General features: G+C 47.7%; 1 protein-coding gene across 8 annotated transcripts in view; it reads right to left on the minus strand.

Moving 5' to 3' along the window:
* Nucleotides 1-8,976: 8,976 nt before the first annotated feature.
* The window catches only part of MYO10 (myosin X), a 260,576-nt gene continuing 252,639 nt past the window's right edge, over nt 8,977-16,913 (minus strand). For all 8 annotated transcript variants that reach the window (XM_086362496.1, XM_086362497.1, XM_086362494.1 and 5 more), the window contains 5 exons: nt 16,410-16,546; nt 15,088-15,208; nt 14,212-14,664; nt 11,975-12,166; nt 8,977-10,468 (listed from right to left, as the gene is read on the minus strand). In XM_086362496.1, coding sequence (XP_086218622.1) covers nt 10,367-10,468; nt 11,975-12,166; nt 14,212-14,664; nt 15,088-15,208; nt 16,410-16,546 — 1,005 coding nt within the window. In that variant the 3' untranslated portion in view covers nt 8,977-10,366. The remainder of the gene's footprint in view (nt 10,469-11,974; nt 12,167-14,211; nt 14,665-15,087; nt 15,209-16,409; nt 16,547-16,913) is intronic.

A 16,913-nucleotide genomic window follows, 5' to 3' on the forward strand; every position in this document is an offset into this window, starting at 1 on the left:
ATTTAAGAGGACCGTGAAATTAAAGTGATGTCTAGCTACTTCACCTGTATAATAAACTGGGTTATAAACCGATTTCCTCCTATTTTTGTTTCTAGGGTTAGCTGACGTCTGGTGCCTACGCTATCTTTCTCCCTATAGCTTTTTACCTGGTGTCTCCAGTACGGGACTGTTGTACCCCAAAAGCACACATCCTGCGAGTCAAAAAAAACTGTTGTGTCCATTTTCATGACTTGGCTTTGGGAATGAACATTGTTCCTCTGCCACATTCTATTTTTTAGAAAGAGGAGAATCGAACTCCACCTGCTTACGGGAGGGTTATCAGAGGATTTGTGGGTGCATTTAAAGCCACCGTGATTGGTCCCCTGGTCCAAATCATCGAGTCTTCTCCTTCATGCACTTCCGAAATTCACTTAACACACGATCAGGACTCAGTTCTGCTAACTGGGATCATTCTCCATGGGTTCTTGGGTCTATCCTCTGAGTCATTATTCTTTCTTTTTCTCTTTATTTTTAATTGAAGGACAACTGCTTTATTGTATTGTGTTGGTTTCTATCAAATATCAGCATGAATAGGCCATAGGTTTACCCATGTCCCCTCCCACTTAAACATCCCTCCCACTCGTTATTCTTTAAATGCTATGGATTAGTGACTGATAAGAAGGCTGAGCATTGAAGAATTGATGCTTTTGAACTGTGGTGTTGGAGAAGACTCTTGAGAGTCCCTTGGACTGCAAGGAGATCCAACCAGTCAATCCTAAAGGAAATCAATCCTGAATATCCATTGGAAGGACTGATGCTGAAGCTGAAACTGCAATACTTTGACCACCTGATGTGAAGGACTGACTGAGTCATTGGAAAAGACCCTGATGCTGGGAAAGATTGAAGGTGGGAGAAGAAGGGGATGACAGAGGATGAGATGGTTGGATGGCATCACTGATTCAATGGACATGAGTTTGAGTAAGCTCTGGGAGTTGGTGATGGACAGGGAGGCCTGGCGTGCTGCAGTCCATGGGGTCACAGAGTCAGACACAACTGAGCGACTGAACAATGACAACAACAGTGACGGCTATGTGCCTCCGGCTGCTGCTGCTGCTAAGTCGCTTCAGTCGTGTCCGACTCTGTGCGACCCCGTGGACTACAGCCTACCAGGCTTCTCCGTCCATGGGATTCTCCAGGCAAGAACACTGGAGTGGGTTGCCATTTCCTTCTCCCATGCATGAAAGTGGAAAGTGGAAAGTGAAAGTGAAGTCGCTCAGTCGTGTCTGACTCTTATCGACCCATGGACTGCAGCCCACCAGGCTCATCCATCCATGGGATTTTCCAGGCAACAGTACTGGAGTGGGGCGCCATCGCCTTCTCCCATGTGCCTCCTACCTTCGCCCTTTAAAAATTAATGTCCACAGCTGTTATCTTTTGCCAGTCCCATTATGGTATGGGAGCATAGAAAACTTGTCTCTTTAGTGCAGAGACCTTCCAATCAACAAGACTTTAATCAATGAGCTGTATCTGGGGACCACAACCAAGGAGCCTCATTCACAGTGGAGCTTGATTTAGATGACAAGGTCTTAGGCCTCAAGCCTGAACTTGATGCCTCAATAGATAAGACTTTGATGGGTCTGGAGAGGGAGGGAGTGGATTTTGCATGAAGGGGGATTTAAAGTTAGTGGCTGAGGGACTTCCCTAGTGGAGGAGCAGTAGGAATCCGCCTGCCAATGCAGGAGACCCAGGTTCGATCCCTGATCTGGGAATATCCCACATGCTCCCAAGCAACTAAGCCCGTAAGCCACAACTACTGAGCCCGTGCTCTGCAACTACTGAAGCCCAAGTGCCTAGAGCCTGTGCTCTGCAACAAGAGAAGCCATCACAGTGAGAAGCTGGGGTACCGCCATGAAGAGTAGCCCACGGTTGCCGGAACTAGAGAAAAGCCTACGAAACAACAATGAAGACCCAAAGCAGCCAAAAATAAATAAAATAAAAAAAAAAAAACCTGTTTAAAAAAAGTAAAAATAAGTTAGTGGCTGAGATGATCTAAAGACCCTCACACATTATGGTTGAGACTTATGGGAGCAACAGTGGGTGATGGTCCACTCGGGCTTGTCCATCTCTACGTGACCTCCTGACATAATCTTTTCAGCACTGCCGCTTCAGGTTAGGGGGACTTCCTGTCAGTTCAGAGCATTTAAGGTGTGGTTCCCAAGAGAGCAGATGAAGATAGGCCACCTTTGCTGACCTGGCTTGTAAGCTGGGCAGGATCACTTCCACCACATCCCGTTTATTAGAAGTGGAGTCACTAAACTGGTATTTAGTCGCTCAGTCATGTCTCTTTGGGATCCATGGACTGTAGCCTGCCAGGCTCCTCTGTCCATGGGATTTCCCAGGCAAGGTTATGGGAGTGGGTTGCCATTTCCTTTCCCAGGGAATCTTCCTGACCCAGGGATCAAACTCAAGTCTCCTGTGACCCCTGCATTGCAGGCGGATTCTTTGCTGCTGAGCCACCAGGGAAGCCTAGAGTCACCATGGCTGGTCCTTTATTCACAAGGTGAGACCTGACCTTTTTATGGTCTGGGTATGAGGAAGTTGCAGCATATTTTAAAACTACCACACACACACACACACACTAAGCTGCAAGGGAGGCTGGGAAATGTATTCTGTAGCTGAGTATCTGTTGCAAGCTAAAGCTTAGGGGAATTCTTTTACTATAAGGTAAAAGGAGAGAATGGATAGATGCCTGGTGGATGGTTAGCCATCTCTGCAACAGGCAGCTTTGTGAAGGAATTGACATCTAAACCAGGTTGCCAAAGATGAAGAAAAGATGCAAGGGGAGAAAGGGCGTTTCAGGCAAGGGAAGAACATGAACAGATACTTGGAGGAGGGAGTAATGTGGGCATGTGTGTCTGTGTACATTAAGAGTGCTTAGCTATCCAGAGGAAGCCGTTGGCGGGATGCTAGCAGACTGTGCCCCCTAGGATGGGGGTGGCCTTATGAAGAAACAGAGAGGAAGTATTTGGATTTTAATATAGCTTTGTGATACGAGCAAGATTTCACATGAACCCAGGTTTGAATTCTCTGTCCATTGTAGTTTTATGATTTTTCAGCCAGCAAGGCAGATTACAAAAACGGCTACAATTCTCCCCACTCTGACTGAGTGACTTGGCAGCAACTTCCATCAAGCCATGGAGTTTGTTCCCTCATCTCTTGGCTCTGGTCTGGCATTGGGTTTTGCTTTAGCCAATAGAATGGGGCAGAATTAATCATGTGACTATTTTAAACATAAGTCTCAAGAGACTGCCTGCTAGTTTTCTTGAGGTCTTGCCAAAATGTCCTGTGAATCAGCTAACACTAGTTAAGTAGTAGACAAGAGACCCCATAGAGCAGAGCTCAACCACCCATCTGAGGCCCCAGTTCAGCTCAGTTCAGCCACTCAGTCATGTCCTACTCTTTGCGACCCCAGGGGCTGCAGCACGCCAGGTTTCCCTGTCCATCACCAACTCCTGGAGCATGCTCAAACTCACATCCATCGAGCTGGTGATGCCATCCAACCATCTCATCTTCTGTCATCCCCTTCTCCTGCCTTCAATCTTTCCCAGCATCAGTCTTTTCCAATGAGTCAGCCTTTCGCATCAGGTGGACAAAGTATTAGAGTTTCAGCTTCAATATCAGTCCTTCCAATGAACACTTAGGACTGATCTCCTTTAGGATGGACTGGTTGGATCTCCTTGCAGTCCAAGGGCCTCTCAAGTGTCTTCTCCAACACCGCAGTTCAAAAGCATCAATTCTTTGGCGCTCAGCCTTCTTCACAGTCCAACTCTCACAGGCACAGGACAAAGACAGGGCAGGATCAACAAAGAGAACTGGCTGCAGCTGACTTGCAGAGTCATGAGTGAGCCCATCAGGGAAACTGTCCCCTATAGAATCATGCTCTCAATAAAGGCTTGTTGCATTAGCCACTGGATTCTAGAGTGACTTGTTACACAACAAAGCTGTTACAGCTAGTTAAATAAATGACCTTCTACACCCCAGTGTCCTCAGCATAAAATAGATTTGCCAGCATCTACATCACGGCCACTGAGAGGACACAATGAGATGATGAGGACTGTGTACTTGACACCAAGCCTGAACCATTACATGTGCTGAGCAAATGCTAACTAATGCCACTGGTTACATCAGAGAGAGATGGTCAAGGGAAAAACACAGCGAAAGGGGAGTGTGAGGAGGAACGACTCGTCCCGCCAGCATGAGCTCACATCATACATCACAAACCTGCATTTATGGCTCATTATTCACCTTTGAAAACTTTCCTCCTCGAATTCTTGTTTTCTGGACACTTCAACACATATGCAATGATCAGCATATGTTAGAATCAACTTCTGGCTTCACGTATTTATATATTTTATCTCCAGCTAGGCTGGGCTTCTCTCCTGGCTCAGATGGTAAAGAATCTGCCTGCAATGCAGGAGACCTGGGTTTGATCCCTGGGTCAGGAAGATCCCCTGGAGAAGAGAATGGCTACCCACTCCAGTATTCTTGCCTGGAGAATTCCATGGACGGAGGAGCCTGGTGGGCTACAGTCCATGTGGTTACAGAGTCAGACATGACTAAGTGACTCATACTTTCAACTTTCAGACTCTAAGCAATTTAGATAATTCTTGGGTTTCCTTGGCAAACCCCGCTGAGATGGTGTTTTGCTTTTTTATCCAAACAGCAAGAATGTAGTAAATACTCACTAAATTAATTAAATTATGTTCTGGTTGGTGTTATTCTTGGGGTTATCATATCTTTAATCAAGAGGACTATTAAATTTCCTCAGTGTCAAGTAAACGTACAGAGAATCATTTCCCCCAAGACATCAGAGTTAGAGGAATTATTCATTTTCTTTCCTGGCATGTCAGGAGGGGATAGGGAGACCTCTAATCTGGCAACTGGTTCCCACCAAACGTCTGGATGCCTCTGGGACAGTAGACCCTGTTTATGTCTCAAACTGCTCATCAACTCTGATCCTGTTATTACCTGAAAGAAAAAGTAAAGGTGCCTGGGTGAACTAAAGACAGGCACTGTCTCTATACTTTAAAAACATCTTTAATTTTCCCACATCTTTCCCTCACTCAAAATGCTGCAAGCTTTCTAAGCATCTTCCTTTTTATTTCCTTCAGAGGGTTTCCTCTAAGATGCCGCTTTTTATTGAAAAATTATTTATTGATGTGTCTTTTCTGTTGGGGGTAAGGACCCAGCTTCTACCAGCTTTGGGGAGCCGACTATGCATCTCGTTTCCACTCTGCGTGCAGCAATGTCACCTCGGAGCTTGCAATCAGCCATAGTGGGAATATTGCCACCCTGGAAATCAGCAAACACTACAAAATGGGATTGTTTTCCCTGGGGAGCCCGGAGATGAATTTATCTGCCAGCAAGTCAGTGCTGCCAGAACATCGAGTGCTGGAGAATTACAGCTCTTGTCATCCTGACTCAGACACTAGGTCTCAGCAGTAAACGTCAGGGTCACCTTCCCACTGCTGGGCAGAAGAATGCTCTAAGTTCGGGTGACAAAAGGGGGGCAAAATTAAAATAGGGCCAGCCGGCCGAGGTATGTGCCACTGAGTTGGAGCCAGCAATATGGGCTGACACATGGGTGAGGCAGAGTGTGCATCAGACAAGGCTGGACGCAGCCGGGCAGAAAGCACAGGGCGTGTAGTAGAGATTCATCTTTTGGTTAGGTTACAGGAGGGTTTTCAGTGCAAGAGTGCATTGGGCTTCCCAGGTGGCACTCTGCCAATGCAGACCTAAAGGACTCAGATTTGATCCCTGGGTTTGGAAGATCCCCTGGAGGAGGGCAACCCAGTCCAGTATTCTTGCCTGGAGAATCCCATGGATAGAGGAGCCTGGTGGGCCACAGTCCATAGGGTCACCGGACACAACTGAAGCGACTGAGTATGCACGCATATTTGGATTTATGTTTGATAAAGACATTCCAGGCATCTTGTCTGTGGATAACAGCATATGGGGATGGGGTGAAGGGTACCAAAGATGGAAGTATGGAGACCAAGAAAGATGCCATCTGGGGCTGGGGAGCTAGGACATGGCTTCTGACCTTTGTCCTGACACCTGCTCCATGCCTACAGCTCTGTGCTCAGGCTCCTTGAGGGCCCCCCCCCAGGAATTCCCTCTGCCGCAGGGCAAGACCCACTCAAGGTGCCCCACTCTTGAGGGAGCTCCTCCACGCCCCTCCCAGTCACATGGACCTACGTGCTCTGGGCACCTGGAACACCACTCCCTGGATTTCCTGGAACTCACCTGACCACTGCGGTCACCTTGTGTGGTCACGTAGCATCTTCACCTGCATCTGTCTCATCTCCACAACTCCTTGAGAGTTGGGGCTGGGACTTGATCACTATGTCTGGCTAAACTCAGCTTCTGGGGCATTCCCGGAGGGCACCATGCTGGATTTCTTGGGCACGTGGACAGAAGACATTTTCTGTCCTGAAGAAGCTCTTGTCAAAACCTAGGGACTGATCAGGCAGAAACCAGATCTGTGCTGAGAAATGCAAGGAGGGCCGATCAGGAAGGTCATTCAATATGGTGGACAAGACAAAGCAACAGATCCAAAACCAGGGACTCTATCCTATGTCTGACATATGAAATCAAAATCCCAACTAGAGCTAACAGCTGGTCACAAAGGAGATAGCATACTTCTGTAATTACTTAAAACAGGGGTCCACAAACTCCTTCCACAAAGGACCAGAATGTAAATACTTGGGCTTTGCAAGAGCTCCTGTCACAACACACCAACTCTGCTGTTGAATGGTAATCACACTTCTAGATACCACACAAATCAGCAGGCAGAGATGTGCTATTTAGAAAGTATTTAGAATAACTATTTAGAAAGCAGTTGGTCTCTGGGCTATAGTTTCCAGACCTCTGACCTAAAAGATCAAAATTACAGATTTGAAAATGGTAATGCCAAGCTTAGAATCCAGATCCAACGCTTTCCCAAATATCATGATGTTTCTCTGGTCAGTTGTACAAAACAGGCATAAAGGTACTGGTTAAATTTGGGTGAGTGAGTGCAAGTCACTCAGTCATGTAGTCCCTGTAGGACTCCATGGGCTGCAGCCCGCCAGGCTCCTCTGTCCATGGGATTCTCCAGGCAAGAATACTGGAGTGGGTTGCCATTCCTTTCTCCAGGGAATCTTCCTGACCCAGGGATCAAACCCAGGTCTTCAGTCTTATATATTGTTTTGTTCACTATTATTAATAGATAATAAGGTTTAGTGGATCAGAATTTTTATGTTCTTTAAAGCATGTATTTGTATACCCAAAGGACACATGTATTTCTATTATATATCAAAGATCCCAATGGATGAAATAGATTAAATATAGAATTTGACTAGAAGCGTGTATGTGACCCAACTTAAGGTGCTTAGTAAAAAGTCTCACAAATGTTTGCTTTGTTACATTTCTGAACTATTTTTAGAGATAAATCAAGTGGGCTTTTTTTTCCTCTCCAAAGCTGTCTAGGACACAAAAAGGACTAGGCACCTCTAGAGATACCATGTACAGTCATATCTAAAATATCCTGGGAGAAAAGGAAGGTGAAAGAGTTTATGCTTTTGTGTATTTCTTAAAATGGAAGGGGTTGGGAATATTTATGTGATTATATGCTTGGAATATTTCTGGAAGAACATTCTAAAAAATGGTAAAAATAGTTTCTGGGGAATTAAATTGGGTAAACCATAAATTGGGTAAACCAGGGGATCACAGCTGGGTGGAAAAGTCATTTTACTCTCACTGTTTGAATAAGAAAAACCCCACCTATGTGTATTATCTTCTAAAAGAATTAAAAATTAGAACAAATGAAAAAACTAGGTTGTCCAACTAGTTGTCCATGTTGATGCCTTTCTCTGTAGTAAGCAGAGACTCCACATTACTCCACAGGTCACGTGCACAAACCTATTAGCCTTACACACAATGAGTGCGTGTCAATCTGGTGAAATCAGAATAAACTGCAGGTGGAGGAAACTCAGTTTCTTAGCTGTGATCTTTTCTGCAATTGTGCGAGATGTTACCCCTGAGGACACCCAGGTGAAGGGTGTAGAGGCCTTTCTGTACTTCTATTCCAACTTCCCTTGAATCTGTAATTACTTCTAAATAAAATGTTACATTGAAGCTACTGATGGGTAAAAGCTTCTGTGTAGAGAGACCTGGGTCCAAGTCCGGCACTGCTGCAATGCCTCAGCCAAGTCACTTTGCCTGTCTCTGCCCACTTCCTCATTATGTGACTGGGGGCGTGGGGCACCCTTCTGGGGTATGAGAAGTTATAGAGGCGGTCCTGAGTGGTCAGCAGGGGAAAAGGCACTTCTGCCGGCTGCTCTTGGGGCCTGAAATAAAAACAGTGACAAAAATAAAATACTGGAGTCTTAGCTCACTTTTGTTTGGTCACCTCCAGGCCAAGTGCTGGGGGGGCACTTGGCTTCGGATCACCTCCTGATTGCTCCTGGGAGGCGGCAGCTCCAGGACACACAGGTGATGAGAAGGACACTGGGGGGACCAGTGACGTCACATGCCACGTCTGATTGAGGAGTCTGTGTAGGTTCTTTGGGGGAAATCGGTCGCTAAACAAATTCCCTGTGTATTCCGCTCACAAGCAGGTGAGCGGGGCTGCAAGCAGGTGGCGGGACAGAGGCTCCGCCATCAGGCGTCTTGGGGCTTGGCTACAGGAGACAGTCCAACATCCACAATTCAAGTCCTCAGATTTCTGCGATTTCACTGAACCTGGTGTTTACCTTCTCCGCTTTCTGGGGGTCATGCTCTGTGTCTAAAAAGCTGCTGAAATGACGACGTGGTTGACATACAGTCCTGATGATCAAGTGCATGAAACACACAGCTTTGGCCCTTTGAAGCCTTAAGCATTAAAATGAAAACCCAACAAAAACACAAAGCCCATGTGGTATTGAGAGCCACCCCATAAAGAAAAGACACTGAACATTAGCTAGTATCTTTTATTGTCAGACTTTCTTGAGCCAAGAAACAATGATTCCGCATGGCTATCCATAGGGATAAGGCAAGTTTCTTCTCTTGGTGGGTAGACTTAGTTGGCCTAAGTCTTTACAAGTTTTCTGTATAAAAATAGAAGTCCAAGACCAGATTATCTTTTGTCTGGTCATAAATGCTGATTTATTTACAGGGGCCTTGTTCAGGCCACCATTATAAACTTGGGATAAAATAGGTGTGTATTTTATTAAAGCCTCAGCATTGAATGTCAGGGTCCTTTAAAGATTTGCTCAAGTTGCTTTCAAGGAAGGTGACAGCTTTCCCTCATATTCAAACAGGGTTAAGTCACAATCTATCCACAGAGTGATTCAAGCTAACCTTCCAGGAAACATTTTTTAACTTAAATCTCTTAGAAACTGAAGACTCCAAAGTGACTTCATACAGTTCTAAAAGCAGCCTTGGAGCCAGCTGTTTAAGAGTGGTTTATAAATACAGTTATTTGCAGGCTGCACATCTGTTTATAATACAGCAGACACAGACTGCAGACTTTGCTACATGTAATACAAACTGGAGTCAAAAATGTGGCTTTCGAACTACAGCAAAGGCAGGAAAAATCCAGGATTCCGGGTTGTTAGTAAAACCACCTTGCAAAGTAACAGTTGAGGACTCTTGACTCTGAACGATTAAAATATACAGATGCTACACCATTCATTGCACATCCTCTTTCCCTTCGCTTTCAAGGCTCGCGGAACAATGATGAAAGTGATGTGTTTATGAACACATGCGTGCACAGGCAAGCGCATGCACGTTAAAGATGAAACAGAGAAGAAGTTAATAGGCGTCTGTGAGGAAGGCTGCCAGCAGCTCTCCACCTAAAACAGACCATCCTCTTACGCTCTCTCTCCGTCCCTCTCCCCAACTCCCTCACCTTCCCTCCCAGGGGAAATCAGGCCAGCGGGAGGTTAGTGCAGAATTGATGGATCGACGCCCCTCCCCCACCCCAAGCTCAGCAAGCCTTCACGTAAAGCAGGGGCGAGCATCTATCTCCCTTCAGTAGCACAGTTACGGGGGGTTCATGTCGGCTCCACGGAGTTAAGGCACTTCCGGCTGCTTTGGTGGCAGCGTGGGTTTCGTTTCCTCTCTTTTTAAGGCATGTGTCACCTAGAGAAGTAAAGCTTTGGACACTGGGTTAAGGTGGTACAGCTGAATACACCGATCGCTGGAATGGACAGGGCGAAAGGTCCCCCAAGACACCTCCCTCCAACGAGGGGCTTCTGGAAAGTCTGGGGCGGCCGCAATTCAGACTGCAGACGCGGGAGCCGGCGGGGGCCAAGGAGCAGGGTGGCGCGTGCAGATTTTGAGTTCGCGTGGACTCAGGCTGCCTTCACCTGGAGCTGCCCTGGCTGCTCACGGAGCGAGAGGTGCTGTAGCGCTTCTTCACGATCATGCTGATGTAGGCTTTCATGAGCTTGGCCACGTCCACCACCTGCCGGGGGAGCAGAGTCGGACCACGGTCACCAAGTGTCCGCAAGGCCAGGGCGCCCAGGCTAACAATCAGACATCCTCCGCCCAGCGTGGGCAAGCGGGGGTCCGTCCCGCCTGCAAAAGCCAGCAACCTGCCCCGTGTGAATCCACGGATTCAGCCAAAAGTTCAACTGCTTTTGCCCTTTGGCTCCTGGTGGGGAGAACGAACTCGTGGCCTCGTCCTTCCACTGCGCCACCTGGTGGTTGCCTGATGTAAAACTGTCGCATTTTGCAGGTAAAATAAAGCCCCCCACCTAATCACATTAAGGGTCTTGGTATGATCAGGGCTGGGATGACTGTCCCCATTGAAAATAAGGGCAACACAACAGAGCCCACATCACAGCTTTTAAAGATTGGATCCCATCCTGCCAGTCAGCATCTCGTGATACAGCTGGAGAAACAGAACTGAGGGCCGGGGGGCGGCGGGCGGAAATGGGGACCACCACCTCCCACCCCACCAAGAGCCACCCACGCAGGTTCTGCTCCCTGCAGACTCTGCACGTGCAGGGGCTCTTTCATGGTGTGTTCACTGCCGCCCCTTTCCGGCCCATTCCTCTCGACGGCTGGCCTGGGTCCCTGCAGAGACATCCTAACTGGCTTCCGTCTTCCCGATCTCTCTTCCTTCTAATCCCACTGGACATCCCTGTAAAAGCACTGTCCTGACACACCATGCACAAAGATCTCACAGCGGTTCTCTGCTCTCTACTGGAGTTGACCAAACCCAGCAGCCGGGCACCAGGGACCCTCCTTCCACCCCACCGCACACCTCCTGCACCACAACTGTGGTCCAGTCATCACCTCCCAGCACCTCACCCTCACTTGGGATTCACGCCCATTTCTCACCTTTGCTTGCTGGCAGCTCCCTGTGTGGAGACCTCAACAGGCTTCCTACATTCTCATCATGATTACTACTACATTTTATGCTTTGGAGTAGGATGGCATATATACAGGGGTTTTGTGATTTTTATTGTGAGAATTAGCTCTTCCCAGGCTGGGCTGCCACTCACCCTCCTGCTCCGTGGGCGCTGCCTGGCCCCAGTCCCATGGCTGTGACCCACTGCCACCTCGTCTAATAATTTTCGCAAGGCTTTATTGCCAAATTATATATAATTTTTTGGACCTCTGTGTCACTTCCCTTTCTCCTCCTTCAAGGGTAAGACCCCCCTGACAGCTGGAAACCAAATCTCTTCATTTCTATGTCACTTCCCTTTCTCTTCTTTTCCTGCAAGGGTAAAATCCCCTGACAGCTGAAAACCAAATTTCTCCATTGCAAAGGTATACAGAAGAAACGTGGGACTGTCAGATTTTGGCCTGTGAGAAACCTGCAGCAGGGGAGGGACCACCATACTGTATTTTCCTATGTCTTAGAGCGAAATATGCAAATAAAGCTATTTGGTCAAAGGCATCAGGAACTGGGATGTTGTCTTGCTAATTCATCAAGGCCACGGACGAAAGGTTTGCCTCTTACCTCACTTGTTTCAAAGAGCAGCTCCCTCTCATCGACGACGATCTTGTAGGTGTTGGCCAGGGGGGCACCGAAGGAGAGGATGTGTTCGTACTGGAAGACTTCCAATGGCCTCCCCTCCCCACGCTTGTAGACAGAGACCGCATCGGCGCTGACGCCCAGCCAGAGGTCCTGGGGAAAGCCACCTTCCTTGCACTGGGGGGCGGGCAAGAGTTGGGGCAAGATCAGATCAGCAAAGTCAGAAACAGGACACAGAAACCACAAGATGGGCTCTGAGCCCAGCCCTCTGCATGGTGTACTGAACACATTCAATGTGTCTTTATGCAGAGGGCAACTGAAATACAAGACGTGAGAAATGGTAGCTCTCTGACTGCCTTGATTGATTTCTGACCAACTCATCAACCCCATGCATTTGGAGAACACCAACTGGTAAATTCAGCATCTTGCTTGGACTCTCCACCTCTCAACATCACCACTGTCTTGGCCATGTGAATTAGCTACGTGAAGGTGGCCACAGGCGAGAAACTCGACAGTAATTTCCCATCAAATCAAGCAGCCTATTGCTGCATGCTAAGTGACTTCAGCTGTGTCTGACGCTTTGCGCCCTACACACTGTAGCCCAACAGGTTTCTCTGTCCATGGGATTGTCCAGCCAAGAATACTAGAGTGGGTTGCCATGCCCTCCTCCAGGGGATCTTCCCTACCCAGGGATGGAACTGGCATCTCTTACATCTCCTGCACTGGCAGGGGGGTTCTTTACCACTAATGCCACCTGGGGATTCCTGTCTATCTCTAGTTCCGCCTCAATCCTGTTTTGGATGGGTGTTCTTCAAATACAAAATCTAGGATCATAGAGGGAAATTCTCCAAATATGTGCTGTGCAGTTTCAGCTCCTCCTGCAAAATACATCTTGTGACAAGTAGCAGCAATGGCCTTTTGTGTGTATGGTGGTTGATCTCATTCGTTTACCAACAGACTTTTTTGCACACATAAGTGGAGAGAGAGAGGAGCTGGGATATAGGGATGACAACACCAGTCAATGGGACGCAAGAGTGATACGCATCGGTGACACAGGAGACGAGGTACTTGTACAAAGCACCTGACTTAAAAACAAATGTAACCGACTCAACCAATCAACCCATCCACCCAAAGATGGCATCCAGTGAAAACTCATGGAATAGAGATCAATATTTAGGGTTTTATAAAGCCTTCTTTAAAAGTCAACAAATAACATGCTGAATGACTCTGATCACAAGAAAAATAGATGCTCATCTAGACCAAGAGTTGGCAAACTTATCTGTTAAGGAACAGACGGCAAACATTTTAGGTTTTGTGGTATTGATCACAGCTATTCAACTCTGTCATTTCAGCCTGAAAGCAGCCAGAGAAAAATACATAAAAGAAAGCACTGCTGTATTCCAGTAAAACTTTATTTACAAAAAAAAGAAGGCAGGCAGCATTTGGCCCTCAGGCTGCAGTTGTCAAGGCTTGATCTTGATCATTAATAAAATTCTCTTCCAATAAATGGTCTACTTAAAAAAAGAAAAAGGATATGAATCAGTACTGGGTTGATGCAAACTTAGCCAAATTCCAATTGTGTAAAAGAAATTTTTCCCTACAAATAGTCATGGGAAAAAAAATTAAAATCCAAGTGTATCCAAATTTTCTAATTTTATGGACATACTGCTAAGATATTTTTAAAAACTTTAATGCAGATTTTTACCAGCACTTTTTCATTGGGTGTACGGCTTGAATGAGAGTCAGTTACTTAAGAATAAATAATATCTTAATTTTCCACTTGCTTCTAACATTACAAGTAATTACTGAAAAGGAGGAAGAATACTTTGGGTGGGTACAGGAGGGTGTGAAGGGTAAAACTGGGGAGCTCTAACCTACAAGGGCAGGGCTTCCCAGGTTGCGCTAGTGGTAAAGAACCCACTTGCCAAAGCAGGAGACATAAGAGACACGGGTTTGATCCCTGGGTGGGGAAGAAGCCCTGGAGGAGGGCATGGAAACTCATTCCAGTATTCACCCCTGGAGAATCCATGGACAGAGGAGCCCAGTGGGCTACAGTCCACAGGGTCGCAAGGAGTCTGATAGGACCGAACGACTTAGCATGCACGCAACCTCAGAGGGCAAGAGAGCCACGTGTTCCACCCAGTCCTCCTTCCCCTTGACCTTGACCGAGGTCACACTGACAGGTGTGCAACCTGGTCCAGGAAGCAGCAGCCCGCTCTCACCTCCACGTCGAAGAGCGTCGACCCGTACCCGGGCCACTCCTTGATCGAGGCCATGTACTTGGCCATGGCCTGCTCCTGGCTCACGCCCTGGAGCTGCTTCCACTTGTCCAGGATGCCGGCCCGCGCGGAGCACACCTCCTCCTTGACCCACATGTCCACCATCTGCTCCTCGTCTGCCTTCTGCCGTATCGCGGAGCCCGTCCGGAAGCTCCGCCGCAGGGTCCCCTCCAGGAAGCTCGTGCGCCTCTTCTCCAGCCGCTCCCCCGGCGTGAAGCTCTTGGTGGATTGGCTGATGCGGGCCTTGAGCCTCTGCAGCGAGTAGACCTCCTCGAGGGGCGGTACCGGGGCGTGCGGTGCGTAATCCCCCTGCAGATACTGGAGCCGCAGGGCAGCCAGCACCTGCAGGTTCTCCTCGGGGGCCGGGTAGTGGCCATGGATGACGGCTTCGTGGGCCTGTGAAGAAGTAGTCGATGGCTTCATGGGGCGAGACACTGCCGTGTGACACGACACCCACCTGGCTTGCTCCCTCAAACCATCAGGATTTCTCTCAAATGCCATCTTCCATAAAATGGTACCCTAACACCCCTTTGTGGCTTTAAATTTCTCCCTGGCAATGGGTACCACTGAAAACATGTATTTATTATTTCCTCTCCCTCTCACTCCTCCCTATCCCCAACTCGGACAGTTCCTGGTACAGGCATTCATACGAAACGTACCCAAGTTTCCTTCTACCAGTGAATAAAAGAGCATCCCTCACTGGTGACGCTGAGAATTCTACGGCCGTGCCTGGGGTCTAAGGACTAGCAGTTAACCTGAGAAGGGTATGAATGGGTTCACCCCTGCGTGTCTGCAAAGGAACCTAAGAACTCCATTTACCTGTTCAAACATAAAGGCGAATTCCACGCTGTCTTTTGGCACGTTGTCTGTGTCCAGGAAGCAGTAAAGTTTGAAGTAGAATTTCCAGGGCTGCTCGCCCACCTCTGAAGTGGCGGCCAGCCTACAGACAAGCGGAGAGACACGCAAGGAGTAAAACCGGATACAGGCCAAGAGTGACCCACAGGGCCATCAGCGCATGGGATGTATTCTACATCAGGATTCAGACACCCTGTCTGGGCTCAGAGCAGAGTGTGGAGGTGGGATGGTGGGAGAGAAAACAGAGCCAGGGTGCACCCTGCTAACTTATCCAGAGGCGAAAAATATGCTTTCATCCTAGTTTTAAAGACAACAAACAGGCAGCCTTCAGTTAAACTGAGCTAACGAGTATTTTCTGAGTGCCCACTCTGGTTAGTTCCAGCTAAGCATTCTGATGCATTCAGAGGAAGAAAAGAAACAAAGCCTATTCCTTCATTCCCTTTGCCAGCTCTCAAATATTTATAACAACTGACCTGAGGAATTCCCCTGACAGTCCAGCGATTAGGACTCTGCCCTTCCACTGCCCAGGTTTGATCCCTGGTCTACTAAGATCCTGCAAGCGCACAGCGCAGCAAAAAAAATAAAACAAACCCAACCTGAACAAAAACTGACGTGAATAGCAGGGAAGCTGTGTTTACATAAAGTAGAAATGTCTGTTTTGTTTTTTTTTCCCCATTTTGGCTTATTTCCAACAAAGCACTTAGACCAGGCCCACCCAGAAGAGAGGATGTCACTTCTCAGAGACTTGAAGTTTGGGGCTGCTGTAAACCTCGTGGTCTCCTGCCACATTTCTAAGTTAAAGCTGCTTCTGCCCCTTATGCAGTCGGGGAGGGCGAGGGCCCAGCCTGGCCAAAGTCTTGTTATTGGCACTAGCATCTTTCTAAAGTAGGAGTATCTTCTGTGTTACTTGGGGGCTGTGAATATTGTAGGTCCAAGAGATACTAAGTGGGGTTTGAAGAGTTTATAAGCTGGCTTCTGTCTACTCGTCCAGCTTCAAAGCTAATGACAAGTGAAGATCTGAGAAAATCAGAAAATTCAGAGATAATGGGAACAACAGGGGACTGAGAGAAAGAATGGGGCAGAGGAACAAGGATGAGTGAATCCTATTTGAGACAGTGGCTCTATAGGGAAACAGGCAGCAGAGAGAGATGAGAAATTAAAAATGCTTCAACACAGGTAAAATGAGACTGATTCGAACACGCGCTGAAGCTGAAAATGGAATAGAAGTTCAAACCCTTTCTCTTCTTTCCTCTAATCTGCTGGCACTTCGGGGAGAAGGAACTTACTTTTCAAACTTTGCTAACACATCTGCTACGATGGTCCTGCTCTCGATGGCTTTATCGACGTGTCCATTGTACTCAAAGAGTGCGAACATGTTTCTGCTGTCCTCCATGGCCAGGCCTCGGATCAGCTTCTCCACCACCTGGAACACACGGGGGCCTCAGCTGTGGTTCTAGAACATGCCTTTATCAGAAGCCAGAGGGCGCTGCCGGCACACGCGAGGGTCCAAGCAGCTTTCCCACACCATCGTGTGTGGAATTTCAAAGGTGCCGTACCCCCTGGTTCTCCTGAAATCAGTTCTCTGTCTTCCTTGCCAAAAAGAACACAGGCTATTCTACCTCCTGGTAGGGGCAGATGCTGGGCCAGTTTCTTGCAAACTAGCCAAGTGCATGAAACTAAAGTCCTTTTGGGGACTTGCCTGGTGGTCTAGTAGTTAGGAATCCACCTTCCAATGCAGGTGACGTGGGTTTGATCCCTTGTTGGGGAACTAAGATCCACAGGCCACAGGG

This window comes from Bos grunniens, chromosome 20, assembly GCF_055505025.1.
Source record: "Bos grunniens cultivar Pamir isolate PY7600 chromosome 20, Bosgru_T2T1.0, whole genome shotgun sequence".
Classification (NCBI taxonomy): Eukaryota; Metazoa; Chordata; class Mammalia; order Artiodactyla; family Bovidae; genus Bos; species Bos grunniens.